Consider the following 15783-nt stretch of genomic DNA (forward strand, 5'->3'; position numbering starts at 1 on the left):
AAGAAGTCGAGTGCCTGAGCGGAACCTTTCAATTGACAAGAACAAACATGTGTTACATATACTTAAACATGTGCTATAGTTCTATAGTCTAATTCCTTGTCAAATTTTATGGTCAATGGATTATGATAGATGTTTTGTAAATTTTCGTTGAACAATATTGAAATTATACTGCATAACATAAACAAAATTTTGATATAAAAGAAAATATTCAACAACGTATGTTCAATGCAGATGGGAGATCGATTCCACTTTCTTAAAGTCATTCTTGTTGCTGGAATACCTCAAAAAGGTTAATATCTAAATGGAAATGCAAACATTTGTATAATTAGAAAAATAACAATTTTTTTGACTTAATGTGTTAAATAGCAATGAATAAAACAAAACATTCAAATATTATGGTTGAGATAAAAAATGTGGAAGTAAAATAAATACCACATTGTCAACATTATTCCGAAAAGTGCGTTACACAGCAGTTAATACATTATTAGGTAAATTTTGCAAGAATTGCAACTACTGCAATTACATAAGTTTAACGCCCAGAAAAACATACAACAAACACTGCCGATAAAAAAAAACCCCATCATAACCAAAATAAGAGGTTGAACGATCGGTAAAGTTCATTTATAGTTACCAAGAAAATCCCACTGAATGGTCAATATATATGCAACCAAAACACGTGGATGTTTCATGTTTCTATAATCGCAACATTCAATTATCTTTTCTAAACATGCAAGAACTTAAGCTATATTTTTCTTTATTGTAGCATTTCAAAAAGCGATATGCATTTACGGTATTTAAAATTTTGTTTTAAAATTTGGTACGAAAGTTTGAAATGTCTTCTCGGCACGAAAGTTGAAAACAGCCTCTCACGGTTTAGTTTTTGTTTGATATATCAAAAGGTAAAACAACAAAAATACCGAAATCCAAGGAAAATTCAAAACGGAAAGTCCCATAAAATTGGAAAAATCAACAGCCTTACAAGACAACAATAATCAAAACAAAAGAGTGAACAAAGACTCACAAAACCAAATCAAACGAATGGAAACAACTGTCATAATCCTGACTTGGTACTGGCATTTTTATGTAGAAAATGGTCGATTAATCCTGTTTTTAAAGCTAGCTAAACCGCTCACTTGTATGACAGTTGCATGCAATTTCATTATATTGACAATAATGTGTAAAAAAACAGACATAATTACAGCAGTCAACATTGTGTTATAATCTTAATTACTGTAAAACAAACAAATATATAAACAAGCATAAACAAAATGACATACAGACAAAGCACATACGCAACATTGAAACACAAGAATACAAAAAATGACAACAGCACCACAAAACAACACAATGGCAGGATATACAACTACCGAGCCATGTCTTAAGGATATAACCAAAAATGGACATAACAGTAAACGTTTATAATTTACAAAGTCAAATAAAAGAACACTACAACACATTATTTAGATGACAAACAACGTCAGTACCTAGAATCTATACCTCAAGACCATCATGTATTATTTGTGAAGTTGATACGGAATATTTATCAACAAGGTCTTGGTATCTTCCGATGAACTTGATTAGAAAATGGACAAAACGTTCTTTGACATAACCCTGGTTTATCAACTTTTTGCTCAGACACTGTTAACGTTTTACTAAGTCTGAGTAGCAGCTACAACTCTTGAATACCGAATGAGTTTGGAAATGTATATCCCATATGCAGGTGAAGTTGGTATATTGCTACTAAGGTGGGGGAAAGTGATAATTTCAAGATTAAAATCGTCTCGTTTGTCATAGATTCTGGTACTGAGATGTCAAATTCGAATTATAAGTCTAAAAATGTGGCGGCAGAAGCTGTGTCTGTTGTGTCTTTAATTTCTAGTTATGGAGAATACATTAATAGAACCCAATCAGAAAAGTTTGAATTGATTATGGAAATAACATCATCAATATATCTGATTGAAAAATTAATTGATTTGGCTTCTTTTATCATCTTGTTTTTTTTCACAGATTGTTCCCATATGAATGCTGACAATTTGCTGAAAAAGTCTACCTTCAAATTCAAACATATGTTGTCAATAAGAAACTCCAGCATACTGATCACTTGTTCCTCTGTGTAGAATGTTTAACCTATATCAAATGCACGTATATATAACGAAATACAACCGTTGTGCTATGGTAATTTTTGTATTCTTGTCTATTATTTTTGTTTATGTACTTTGTCTATAGAGTGTGAATATGCCATTTTGCTTTTCTGTGTTGAAAAAATTATTTGTTTTTATAGTGATTAGAATTATAGCACAATGTTGGGTGCTGTACCCCAATTTTGGACATGTGTACCTATAATGTATATTTGTTTTGATCCCACATTGTCGTCAATATAACATGGATATCGGATTTGAACAAGTGAGAGGTTTCGCTAGCTAAAGAACAAGGTTTAATCCACCATTTTCTACATGAGGAAAGTAAAATAACAACAAATACCGAATTCCAAGGAAAATTCAAAACGGAAAGATCCTTGACAATTGGCAAATTAAAAGCTTATAATTATAAACACATCAAACAGATTGAAAACAACTTTCATATTCCTGACTTGGGTCAGGCATTCCATTATTGTCTAGCCGCATTTCGCATAAAAATTCCGGAATTTTCGGGCTTTAATGATCTTCAACTGTGTATTTGATTTTGTTCCAACTGTTTTGATTCGAGCATCATTGATGAGTCTTATGTAGACGTAACGCGCGTCTTGCGTGCTAGAATAATAAGCCGGGTATCTTTGGGAGCTTTTACAACCACTACGGGTATACATCTCATGATGGTTTGTATACCTAAGATATTTGTCAACACTGGTCATATTAGTACTTTGTATTGAAAAATTATATGCAATCTCCATATATCAGTAAAGTGTATACCTTAAATTGAATATTATGATCCAAACAACAAGATTAGTAAATAATGACTAAATAGTTTTTTTTGCTTTAATAAGAATTTCATTCAAGTCAAAATACCAAATGTTGATTACAAATAAGTATTACTCAGTATAACAAAAATCTGCCTGCATTAGTCAATACAGGTTATATTTTGTACTTTTGGATTGCAAATTAATTGCCGGTATCATGAATCTATGTGATAATTTCTGATATATTAAGGATGTTTGATGCACTGTTTACAAAGGAAAAATTAAATTAATAGTATATAAATATTGGAACTAAAACAGAATATCTAAAATGTCCGTATCCTCGAGATATAAGCCAATGAAGATTTGGTGGGAAATGATTCTATCTAGATTTCTATACATTTATCCATTTTAAAAATAAACATTTAAATAAGAAGGATTTAATTAAAAATTCAAAAATGTTTTTTAAACTATGAAATAAAATTTTGAAAATAAAAGTAGGGGAAGCAGGCATAAAATTTCTTGATTCATTGACAGCTTTAGATTCATATGATAAATGAACAATTAATAAACATATGATAAAAAAAATATTCTTACCACATGCATGATGTTTATTTTTATAAAATGCATTTTTTATAGCCTTTATGTCCAGTACATTCACCATTCTTTTTACAAATATTTCTTGATTCATTGACAGCTTTAGATTCATATGATAAATGAACAATTAATAAACATATGATAAAAAAAATATTCTTACCACATGCATGATGTTTATTTTTATAAAATGCATTTTTTATAGCCTTTATGTCCAGTACATTCACCATTCTTTTTACAAATATTTCTTGATTCATTGACAGCTTTGGATTCATATGATAAATGTTTAAAATTAATACAGAGCTTTGTATGACAAAGATGTGAAACATGAAAAGTGGGACATAACTCATGTTTAACTTCAATAAAATACAGAAGGCGGTGTACAAAGAATCGTTTTCTTTTCCCCCGAAAAACAATTCTTATTGTACCGTATCCATAAGTAGACACATTTCCACCAGTCCATAAATGACACCCAGACTGAACTTCAAAATTAGTTAATTTTGTTTCAATTTTTAATTGTTCACGAATAGTTAAGTGACACTTGTATATTTCTGACATACTGCTGGCATGAAAGCTATATGAAATACAATTTATAGTTAATCCTGCAAGAAATTATGAATACAATTATCAGTATACAATCATGATAGTGAATAAAATTATATATGCACTTTTAATAAGTCTTTTCTTTGTTATTTAATCAGTTATTTTCTTTTTTTGTGCCAAAAATAGAATTGTATAAACCTTCACATCCTATGACGTCTATATACTATAGTTGACTTCATTGCAAAAAGTCATGACAATAAGCTCTAAAACGCTATTCAAAACCCACAATTATAGTATGATAAGCAAAATGTTGTGACAAAGAAAGGGTTTTAGGTCACATACACTATAGTAAACTTGGTCGGTAAAAATTTCTACCAAAGATGTGGTGTTTTCAATTTTAAGATCAGTACATTGAGAAATTCCATAGTGCTATAAGGTAGCACTCCACAGTTAGAATCTGAAAGTAAAATTGCATCTAAAAGTGCAGGAACATAAACATGCATTTTGAAATGCATAAAGCCACTTTTACATTGATACCCAAACATGTATACATATTTAGAATCCCTTTTTTCAGACAATTCCAAATCTGTTACAAAATAGTTAAAACAATAATGTATAAGTTCAGTATCCATGGAAACATAAAGGGTTTGTTTTCTGTTTGAAAGAGCAGATAAAACCATAATAAATTTTAAAAAATTTTCAGCAAAGTCATTCATAAATGATCAAATTTGAATGTTAACGTTAGAATTGATGCTAACTATCTCATCTGTACAGGTTAAAAATTTCAAATGTCTTATTTTTCAAATTTGAGCATAAATAGCCACAGCTATGCCCGTTTTAACATAACATGCTATTTGAAAATATTGGTGAAGTTTTTAAGGTAAAATTGTTGTGATTTTAGTTATTGATGACAAGTATAAAATCTAAAATAAAAGTAAATTGATCCAATAAGAGGAGGTTTGAAGTACTTGGTAGTTATGCTAAGTGTATATACAAATTTTTAAGACAATTTTTTTCTGAAAAAAATGTGTTGCTATGGGCAACAAAAGGGTGAAAAAATAAAAATTGCTAAATTTTTGAAGATTTTTATTTTTTCCAAGCTACACACTATGTGAGAAATACATTTTCTTTACCTTAAAGTGGATTTTCTAAGCTTTGGCTTATTCTAATTTGAAAATATACCAAGCTTTCTTATAGAATTGTACCTTGATTTGAAAAAAATACACTGCAAAGATTAATGGTCAAAGGGCAGATAAGTCTAAAAATAAAATAATTTTAAATGCTTTTCATTTGAAATTTTTAACCTGTACAGATGAGATAGTTAGCATCAATTCTAACGTTAACATTCAATTTTGATCATTTATGAATGACTTTGCTGAAAATGTTTTAAAATTTATTATGGTTTTATCTGCTCTTTCAATTATAATGACGTCATAAAGGGTATTGTGACGTCACAAATAATGGTTAGCAACATCAAAGCATAAAGCAACTATATGTTAACTAAATAAAATGGTTGGAACAAGAAAATCAACAAAAGGCAAGTGTACTTTTAAAAATGGAAACATACCATGGAATAAGGGTATAAAGGATGAAGTTCTTCAAATTGAGGCAGACTGCAGCACCAGGAATAACTCTTCTTTATGTCATGAACTTTCAATCTCAACTTTTTATTCTTCTAATTCTTCTGATGTTTCTGCACTTAATCTTCAATCCATTAATCTTTCAAGACCAGATAAGTCTATTTTTGTCGAAGCTTTAAAAACAGAGGCTAAATGGGCCGGTTGTAAACCAGATGATATAACGATACTGCCAACTAAACTGCGACCTGTTAAACAGGAGTCCCAGCATCATTTTGGAATAGATTTTGTCCATACAAATGAAAATATCATTGCGAATGTTACTCAAGTGTCAAGTGCAATTGCTGAATTTTTACCACACATGGATACTAAATGTAGATCACCAAAGCCTGAAGTTCACATAGCAGAAAGGATTGGTGTCTGTGTTTCAATTACTGTCATGTGTAAAAACTGTACTTTTAAATCAGTAAATATAGACATGTATGAAAAAATACAGAATACCAATATGCCTGGACCAAATCCTGGTGCATTGAATGAGGCCCTGGTTATTCCAGTTTTGAAGACAAAGTGCGGACCGAGTTACATCGTTTTTTTTCTTTCATGTTTAAATATAAGACCACCATCTCTAAGTCTTATTTATCGTAAGGTCAGTAGCACCTGTGATAAAATGGTAAAAATTAATGAACAATCTATGATTGAAAATCAACATTTTGTTAAAAATGTAAATAATATGCTAGGTCATGATAACTTTATAGATGTTGAGACTGATACATCCTACAACAACAGACCGCAAGCTGGTGGTGAAGCTGGCACACAGTCCTTTACACCGCTTGTTGAAATAAATACAACAAAAAAATTAACATTAGCTTTGGATGTGAAAAATAAATTATGTAGAAAAAGAAAATGTACACATGAAAATGCTAACTGTAAAAAAAATTATAGTACTGAGGAGTCTATTTCTTCAAGTGAGGCAAAATCTGCCAAATTAAATTTACAAAAGGTTAATTTAGGGGGGTCTTAAAGTTAAACTCTGTCACCTGTGATGCTAGTGCTCAACTCGCAAAAACAATCCGTGAAACTTCAGAAAACTTTGGCTACACCATACGGCATTATACCTGTTTTGTTCACAAGATGCGCACAGTTCAAAAAAATGTAAATTTTTTTTAATTGACTCGCACGCCTCCCCATACAAACAGAGACATATTTTTACAGAGATTAGCTACTTGTGTTCGAACAAGAGTGCGTTTAGAAATAGTGCGCATTAAGAAATCCTTTCCCTTTGAGGAAACTTTTTGTGAAAAAGCGATGACAGCAATAGAAAATATAGCTTCATGTTTTAAAGGTAGGCATACAAATTGTAAAAATAATTCAATGGTCTGCATCGCACATTTGGCAGCATATAACACAAATTTTTTGCCGTATGGGAGACATTTAGAATTAGGCATAGAAGACGAGCTGAAATTAAAAAACGCGATACAAAAGTCTCTATCTTTGGAAAACTTGCATAAAATTTCTCGTCTTCTTAATACAAATGAGTCTGAGAGCCTACATCACAGTTTTCTCTTATGCCCCCAAAAATACTGTATGGAGCAGAAATTTTTCGGCACTTTGTCACTCGGCAGTACATTCAGCATCTGTTGGCACAGGGAGATCTGCTCTTTTGGTTGCAAGGCAAACTGGGATTAAATATACCAAATTTGATACATTCTTTAGGTTCATGGTGAAACGGGATGACAAAGACCGTTATCACCTTGAAAGGAAAAAGACTCCTCGGTACAAAACAAATCGTTTTATAAACAGAAAAAGAAAATATATCCGTACACCTCTGCCGAATGAAATGAACAATTAATAAAGCTTAGAAAATCCACTTTAAGGAAAAGAAAATGTATTTCTCACATAGTGTGTAGCTTGGAAAAAATAAAAATCTTCAAAAATTTAGCAATTTTTATTTTTTCACCCTTTTGTTGCCCATAGCAACACATTTTTTTCAGAAAAAAATTGTCTTAAAAATTTGTATATACACTTAGCATAACTACCAAGTACTTCAAACCTCCTCTTATTGGATCAATTTACTTTTATTTTAGATTTTATACTTGTCATCAATAACTAAAATCACAACAATTTTACCTTAAAAACTTCACCAATATTTTCAAATAGCATGTTATGTTAAAACGGGCATAGCTGTGGCTATTTATGCTCAAATTTGAAAAATAAGACACCAAAATGCTCGAAACATTGTACCATTGATAGAAAGAAATTAGTTTAAGTAGAAAAAAAGTTTTATAAATCTTTAAGGTAGCACTCCACAGTTAGGATTGTTAGTTTCGCATTATGGCCCCTGTGTTTTTTTTTTCTAAAACAAATTAACTTGGTAAAAGTAGTTAAAAATTAGTAAAAACAAATAATACAGCTTTGTAAGTGGTTTTAATGGAAAGATATGACTCCAGAGAAGAGATTGAGCCCTGTTTTGTTCAGTAAAAGTGTAAATTTCGGGTTCAAATTAGTGTCCGTTCCAGCAATGACTCTAAAATTATATCAGCATTTGTTGACTATTTTGGTAAGGTGTAAATTTAGCACGAACTTTTGAAAGTTAATTTGCGAGAAAATGAGGCGAAAGACCCCCAATTTTTTTTCTATTTTTTTGAAAGGCCTATACATCAGTGTTGAAGTATTGTATATCTGATATGCATTGAAATTCTAGTTTATATATATTTTATAGCTTGAATGAGAGGGTCCCAACGCCATTTTGAAGAAAAAATCAGAAAACAAACCCTTTATGTTTCCATGGATACTGAACTTATACATTATTGTTTTAACTATTTTGTAACAGATTTGGAATTGTCTGAAAAAAGGGATTCTAAATATGTATACATGTTTGGGTATCAATGTAAAAGTGGCTTTATGCATTTCAAAATGCATGTTTATGTTCCTGCACTTTTAGATGCAATTTTACTTTCAGATTCTAACTGTGGAGTGCTACCTAAGTTATGACCATTCGAGTATACGTGGTTTATCTGTGTTTTAAAAACAGAAATTTGTTATGGAAATCAAACCGGTTAATGAATTGATATCCAGGGATACATTTTGATATTTAACAAGGATTATTGATTAACGAACTGATGTGTCCCAAATGATGATTATGCTTAAAGATAGCTTAAAGGCAAAACATAAATATAACCGACAGTCATCAACGACGACCACTAAATAACATGCCCCTAACTTGGATGTTTATCTTTTTTTCAAATTGTGATGGCGTCGTATGTGTTCGGTGCAAACAGAAAATAGTATATTGAAATGTTCTTTGTGTGCAGTCTTATACATTACATGAAGGTGTAATAAATTATTTAAGCAACTATAGAAATTCAATTATACTTGTTATTCCGGAACTCTTTGTACGTCTACTTATATTGACGGTCTTGATATATAATGCCGTAACGGGTATCGAATTATGTCAAACAAATCCTAGTACAAAACAAATCATCCGTCTAATCTGTTCAATGAATATGTTTGTTTATTTGATATGTTAACAGTTGTGTCAGTCCTTCCTTGTTCCCTGAATTATTTCATTAATAAATAATGTGTTGCTTGAAAAATGATATCATATCCAGAAATCAACGCCACTTTGCTCATTTGAATATTATACTAATAAAATCGGATACGGGTCACGGAAATTATATTGAAATGATAGGGATTTTTGAAAAAATGTCTATTTTTTACTTTAATTTAAGTGATAGACAGGTTGCCGGGTCAGAAAATAAATATACACAACAATATACATCATTTAAACGAAACATAATGACTGCCGTTGCAAAAATCAAGGTTCCTGAGCTATTTTAAAAATCGAAGCGAGAGGCTTTTAACATTGGAGTATAAAATACAGGCTAAAATGGCTGAAACGTCAAATTTGCAAACTTCGTGTTGAAAATTGGCTAACAAGGTCATACGAAAAACAAGTTGCCGGGGTGAAATTTGAAACGTGGATGTCCAAAGAATAAGCAAGTCCAAACCTTGTATGTGTAGTCGTTGAACTCTAGGTTCCCACGTTAAGTTAAAATGCAAATATTTTAAGAAGAATAAACTCACGAGAACACGAAAAATTCACTTAATTCGCGTTCATTGTTTTGATTTTAACCGCCTGACAACTTTACGGAAATATCAGAATGATAATAAACAAGGACTCTGTGACGGGTAACTTATCATATCCGTGTTTTTAAGACTTTAACGATATCAAGCCAGTCTATTTCAAACTATAATCACGTGGTACAATTCTCATTTACATATTATGAATATTAATTAGCAAAAGCACTACTAATTTCTGGCTATGTAATTCATGTGTTTATCTTGTATGCTTTAAAAATGTTCTAACATTTTTTTTTTACATTTTGTATCTCTTGTCACAAATTGCAAAAAAAGAAACTTCAACAAGGGGCAATTACAAATCACAAATCATGTCGATTAAATCCATGACAAAAAATACTGGGATTGATTGATTTTGAATCATGTCCTATTAGCGAAAATGCTGGCGCAGGGCACCCCAGTATTGCATTTGGAGACAAGGACAGACAGTCGACGCCTATTTTTAGCCCGTTATGTGTGGAGACACATGATGATAGAGACGCGCCTTTGCGCAACGTATGTTCTGACAAAGCAATAGGTGAGTCAGAGGCATATGTAGATTCTCTAATTTTAGACCAATACCTGCTCATCAACATGAGTAAAACAAACAAAGGATTGCAGAGATGTGTAATTTTGGTAATAAGGACAGTGAATGGATTGAAGAACACCATGCTAATCGGGACACGACACAGACAAATTCCTATAAGACCAATCCATACCTGAAACCGATTGAACAGCCTGATTTCAGACAAAGAATATCGCCTATTGCATCGCTATCAGTCCTGGAGTCAGAAATAGAGAAGGTGTCGGGGGAAATAGAAAGTTTGCTTAGTGAGCTGGGACATCTCAGTGATGTTTCTGATAGGGATAGTCTGACACCTTCCCCACGGACTAATATGGTTGTACAACGTCAACATGAACATCAAGATTTTGCAGGAAGCCTACAACGACCACAAGTCCTAGACCTGAGTTCACATAGCCATGACATCAGGCAACATTTGACAAAAGACAATCAACAAGAACCACTTGTGGCTAATTTTCAACAAATAGACCAACAGGTTATCAACAGACCTCAATAGGTCAACAACAGCCATCGACCAGATATAAAACCTGTCACCAGTGATGAAATGCCTAATGACCATGTTTTCCACTTTCTATTAAGTGTTCAACATGACAACCAATACCGTCAACAAGATCAATAGGTAGCCAGCAATCTTCAACAGGTTTCACCGGAATATCACAGGTTGTTAACTAGTGAAAATCCTGTACAACAACATAGGGATATATACAAACGCCATCATTTGACCGTGTTCAAGCGTTCCAAACACCTATTCAACATGACAACTACCATCGTCAACCACAATTCAACGAATATGATACAGCGATACATTCAACTAAACAATACCAAGTTGGTACTAACAACTTACAAAGTGTTACATGTATCAACAGGGTTCAACCAACAACGATACAATCTCAGACTTATGTACCGAGTCCTCAACAGGTACCCACACCTCAGATTGGCCACCAACCAACACCAAAGAGTAAACAAGGTTCAACAGCCTTCGTTGCCAGTTCAAAAAAAGGTACACCAAAGGCTAGCCCAGCTTCAACGTGGGGTCAACAGCTCGGCCCAACCTACACAACAACAACATCCAGCTTTTGCGCTGGTTTCCTTACCTCAACAGCAGCTGCATCAACAGTAACCCGCTAACCAACAACAGGGTATCAACCACCAAATTTTGTACCAAGGACCCAACCACCTACAACGATTGGTCACACAACTTCCATGTTTCAATCTCCTATGGTGGGACCACCACCACAAGGAACAACACAGTCCTTTAACCAACAAAATATGCCTAGTGTAACGTACACAGTCATGGGTCAGCCTACCTTTTCAAGGCCTCCAGACATAAGTAATTATCAGTCACAGTCACACACATTAGCTGTGCAGCAGCTGCAACTTTCGTCATCAGAAGCACCACCAGCACATAACAACCAACCGTCAGCAAGAAGAAAATAGTACGATAGAGATTATCACGAGAGACAGCGTATGCGTGATCCATGTTGTTATTATACAGCTGATTCGGACACGTCAGATGATGCACCATACCGCCAGACCAGGAATTAGCCTAGGTCAGCATCTGCTTACCTGAGTGACCATTCACACAGAGCCTTCTCACCTATGAGAAGTGCAGGGACCTCTCCAGCACATAGTAGACATAGTTCTAGAAGCTTTACTGCTAGAGAGTCACAATCAGAGTCTGAGACAGACAGTGAACATTCTAGGAATAAGTCTAAGTAGAGCAAAAAGATTGAGAAAAGACTTTTTCTGTCCTCGATTCCTAAAACCCTCCGCTACAATGGGAAAGGCAAAAGAAAAGCCTTTTATACCAAGTTCTCTGGTTACGCTAGGATTGCTGAGTAGACAGACGAACAAAACAGGGAACAGCTCTGCTGGTGTCTGGATGATGCAGCCAGTGAGTATTATACCTTAATGCTGGAAAACAACAAATCAGCTACTTTTACTAAAATCATATCTAATATAAATAAAAGATTTGGTCATCAAGAACTGCCAGAAAACTCACAGGTTCAGTTCCAGACAAGTGCTCAAGGAGAAAAGGAGACCTTGGAGGAGTAATCGGAAAGAGTGTTGACTCTCGCCACTAGAGCCTATAGCAGGTATAGTAAACAACTTTGGACTGAGCAGACAATCATGAATTTTTGCCAGGGTTGCAATGATACTGTTGCTGGACCAGATGCCTGTATCTCTAAACTTAAGTCCATGGCTGCAGCCTTGGATATGATAAGATGGTGTCAGCACACTAGAAAGGCAGTCAGTGCCATTCAAAAACCTAGTAAACTGGCAAATGAGTCTAGTTCAGAGATACCAGGTAACTAACCAGTAGTTGTTGGTGTAGATAGCACCAAGTCCAGTATGGATAATCGTCTCTCTCGCAAGGAGGAGTATATAGAGAAAATGATGTCAACAGTAACAAGTTTGGTTTAGGAACAATTAGCCAAACAAGGAACTATTCCTAGTGCTAGGTCACCTAACCAAGATGGATCTAACAGTTATTCGCCTAGATGTAATTATGGCCGAGGTAGTGGGCGAAGGAATAATTCAGGTGACAGGAGATATACCAGACCTGGTTATTATAATAATGAATGCGTTAATTGTCACAAGCAAGGTCATTATGTCAAAGACTGTGCAGACCTATATATACAAGATACCGGAAGTCGACAGTTAGTACAGAAAGAGCCAACATCTCAACAAGTATCTTTTAGTGAGAATAAAGATGATTTTTATGAATCTGAAGGAGTAGTTTTAGGAGTCAGTACAATTACAATTACAGTAGATCACAAGGAGCAGCCAAACTCTTCAGAGTTGAAGTAAATAAAGCTGGAAGGAAAGTACTGGCTCTAGTTGACTCTGGTTCTGAAGTAACTATTCTAAAAGACACAATTTTTGACACTTTAGAGCCTAACCCCTATGTTATCAGGGAGACCACCATGTATGGTGCAGGTACCAAAATGACAATGCCATGCAGGCTTACTAGTCCTATAAAGTTTAAGATTGGAGATATGCAGTTCAATCAACAACTGTATGTAGCTCCAGATATGATGCTGGGATATGACTTTATCATACAAAATAAGGTTGCCATGAATATTGAAAAATGAATAGTAACTATACCATGTATACAGAACAGGAACATGCCACTTATCCTAGGAAGTGATAAAACATGTACTCCTCGTGAACCAATTGTCAACATCGTTCATGATTAAGATTCATCATCTGATGAGAAACCCAGTACAGAAGTGTCAACATAAGGATTCACAGCCACACAAATCAGCAGGCAAAGTGCTGAATTTCATATTTAAACAGTCGTTCCTCAAGTATAGTCTAACCTAGGCATGATGGCCTCGACATCTACACAGGAATCTGATGAAAGACGAATACAGGAAAAGCCTGATCAATGTAGAAACAGTAGGGACCAGTGCTGTATTAAAAAGGTCGAACCAAGAGAAAACCTTGGGTTGTATACGTGTCCTAAAAGTTGGAAAAGGGAGAAGACTTGTGTTCAAAGCCTTACAGCTCGTAAATGTCCTGTAAAGAACTGCCCAGTAGTGGTAGATAGACGAGACGTAAAACGACATTGTTTGGAAGAACATCATTCTGAAATCTTTCAGACTTACCATTCCAAAAGACTCCTGAATGACAGTCGATTTCACCAACATAGAGCTTATGTGGTTATGCTCATAGCAAAATGGTTAACCGGGCAGGAAAGAGTGACTTCCAAACATTTGGTAAATTTCCTCAATGGAAAGTCACTGTGCCCCGTTCTACACATGTTACAGGGATACAGATGCAAATCCATCGTACAGTTTGTAAAGAGATGGGGTGGACAGATTATTTCAGATATAGTTTGAGACCAGTAAACAGCCCGACTTGTTTACTCAACTGGAGAGTCCTTAATTAAGTTCTACCCTTTTTAGCCCTGAACAACAATATATGGTAGCCGAGAGATTTAGCTACAATCCTAGAATTCCTCCAGAACCTGAGGAACTCGCTAAGATGAATGCCAGTCTCTCGCCAGTGTTTGGTTTGTTAACAAATTTCAAGATGAGTCAGCAATCTTTCAAAAAAGACGGGGAGGAAGACAATGTTCAGTCTGAAAAAGAAGAACGTACCATAGTAATGAACGAAATAGAAGAAGTTCACTATGGGAATATGAAAGTTTGAACATTGAAGCATCTAGCAAAAAAGAGAAAAATGCAGTCTAGTATTGCTGACATCGACACTGATGCACACCATACTCCGGAGAATGAAACCGCAATTCTTCTGGGACACCAAGTTTCACAACTAGCGGAATCCCAAGTAGGGCATTCTTCTTCGCAGCTCAAGTTGATTCAGAGCCCTCAAACTCCAATACTTGTAATTATACAGTATGAAGGGTTACTTCTATGGCAGAACTCTACAATGTGGTTACAGAACGGGTCCCTAAAAGTGGGAATGGTTCACTGATCTGTGAAGGAACAGTCTTAGATGATAGTGTATGCTTTGACCATTTAGGTCACCGTCCTCACATTGAGGTGAGGCGCCTTCAGTAGTAAAATTGTTATAACAAAACAGTTTCCCCAGTTTGGGATTTAACGCCTTTAGTATTGTGTAGAGTGTGAACCATAATTGTATTTTATGTGAGTTTTATTTATTATTTTTTGTTGAATAGTTGCAACATATATTAGAGTGATGTCATGACCCTTATATTATGTAAATTGTAGTTAAACTAACTATTACAATAGTAAAATAGTTAATTGTATCCTTATATAGAGGCACTATATAGGAGGGATTTTTGACAAGAGTCAAATGATTTATGGTCATGCACATCCTTCCCAGTTATGGGATAATAGCCCTATAGTATTTAATCGATTGTAAATGGTGTATAAGGATATACATATTCGTTAGTTTCATTTGGAAATTCAGGGCGGTATTTATGAACCTGTCATTTGGACATTGAGATTGTTTTATGTTGTGCATTTATATTTTGAAGTATGATTTTTCGTCAATTTAGTTCTGAACAGTTCATACCTGTACATGTAGGTTAACAATACACAAGAGTCAGGGATTTTAGGCTTGTTGGGCACGCAGTAGATCGTCTTATATTGAGACGTGTATCCAGGACCTTTTAATTAAGTTGGAATAGCATATGGCTATGGCCGACATGAAGTTCGGCTGTTAATTGTGCTGAAGAACCTGTGTAGGTTAGCACCCTGTGGTAACTCTGGAATGTAAATTGTTAGGAGTTTGATACTCAATAGCTAGATAGCTGTTTATAACTGAATAAGTACATGGGTAATTCATTTTTTTTCCTTGGGAAAGATTAAGTTTTGTCAATTTCCCCCTTATCCTGGATTTAGGGGATGGATAATTTAGATACCTTGCGTCAGGGTTAAGCAAGTAGAAGACGCTGCAAATATTTCCATGGGGAGTTAAGTAAGATTATACAGTCGTTTTTGTCGGAACTCCTTTGTAGTTTCTCCTTTTTAAAATGGAAGGGGGTG

The 15783-nt window shown here is 34.3% G+C and overlaps 2 protein-coding genes across 2 annotated transcripts in view; both read left to right on the top strand.

The window, feature by feature from the left end:
- Window positions 1-15783, top strand: part of LOC139488863 (uncharacterized) — a 190399-nt gene that overhangs the window by 42088 nt on the left and 132528 nt on the right. The gene's annotated exons all lie outside the window — the stretch shown is intronic.
- The window catches only part of LOC139489354 (mucin-2-like), a 63405-nt gene continuing 62307 nt past the window's right edge, over window positions 14686-15783 (top strand). The window contains exon 1 of the mRNA XM_071275663.1: window positions 14686-14814. Coding sequence (XP_071131764.1) covers window positions 14686-14814 — 129 coding nt within the window. The remainder of the gene's footprint in view (window positions 14815-15783) is intronic.

This window comes from Mytilus edulis, chromosome 9, assembly GCF_963676685.1.
Source record: "Mytilus edulis chromosome 9, xbMytEdul2.2, whole genome shotgun sequence".
NCBI lineage: Eukaryota > Metazoa > Mollusca > Bivalvia > Mytilida > Mytilidae > Mytilus > Mytilus edulis.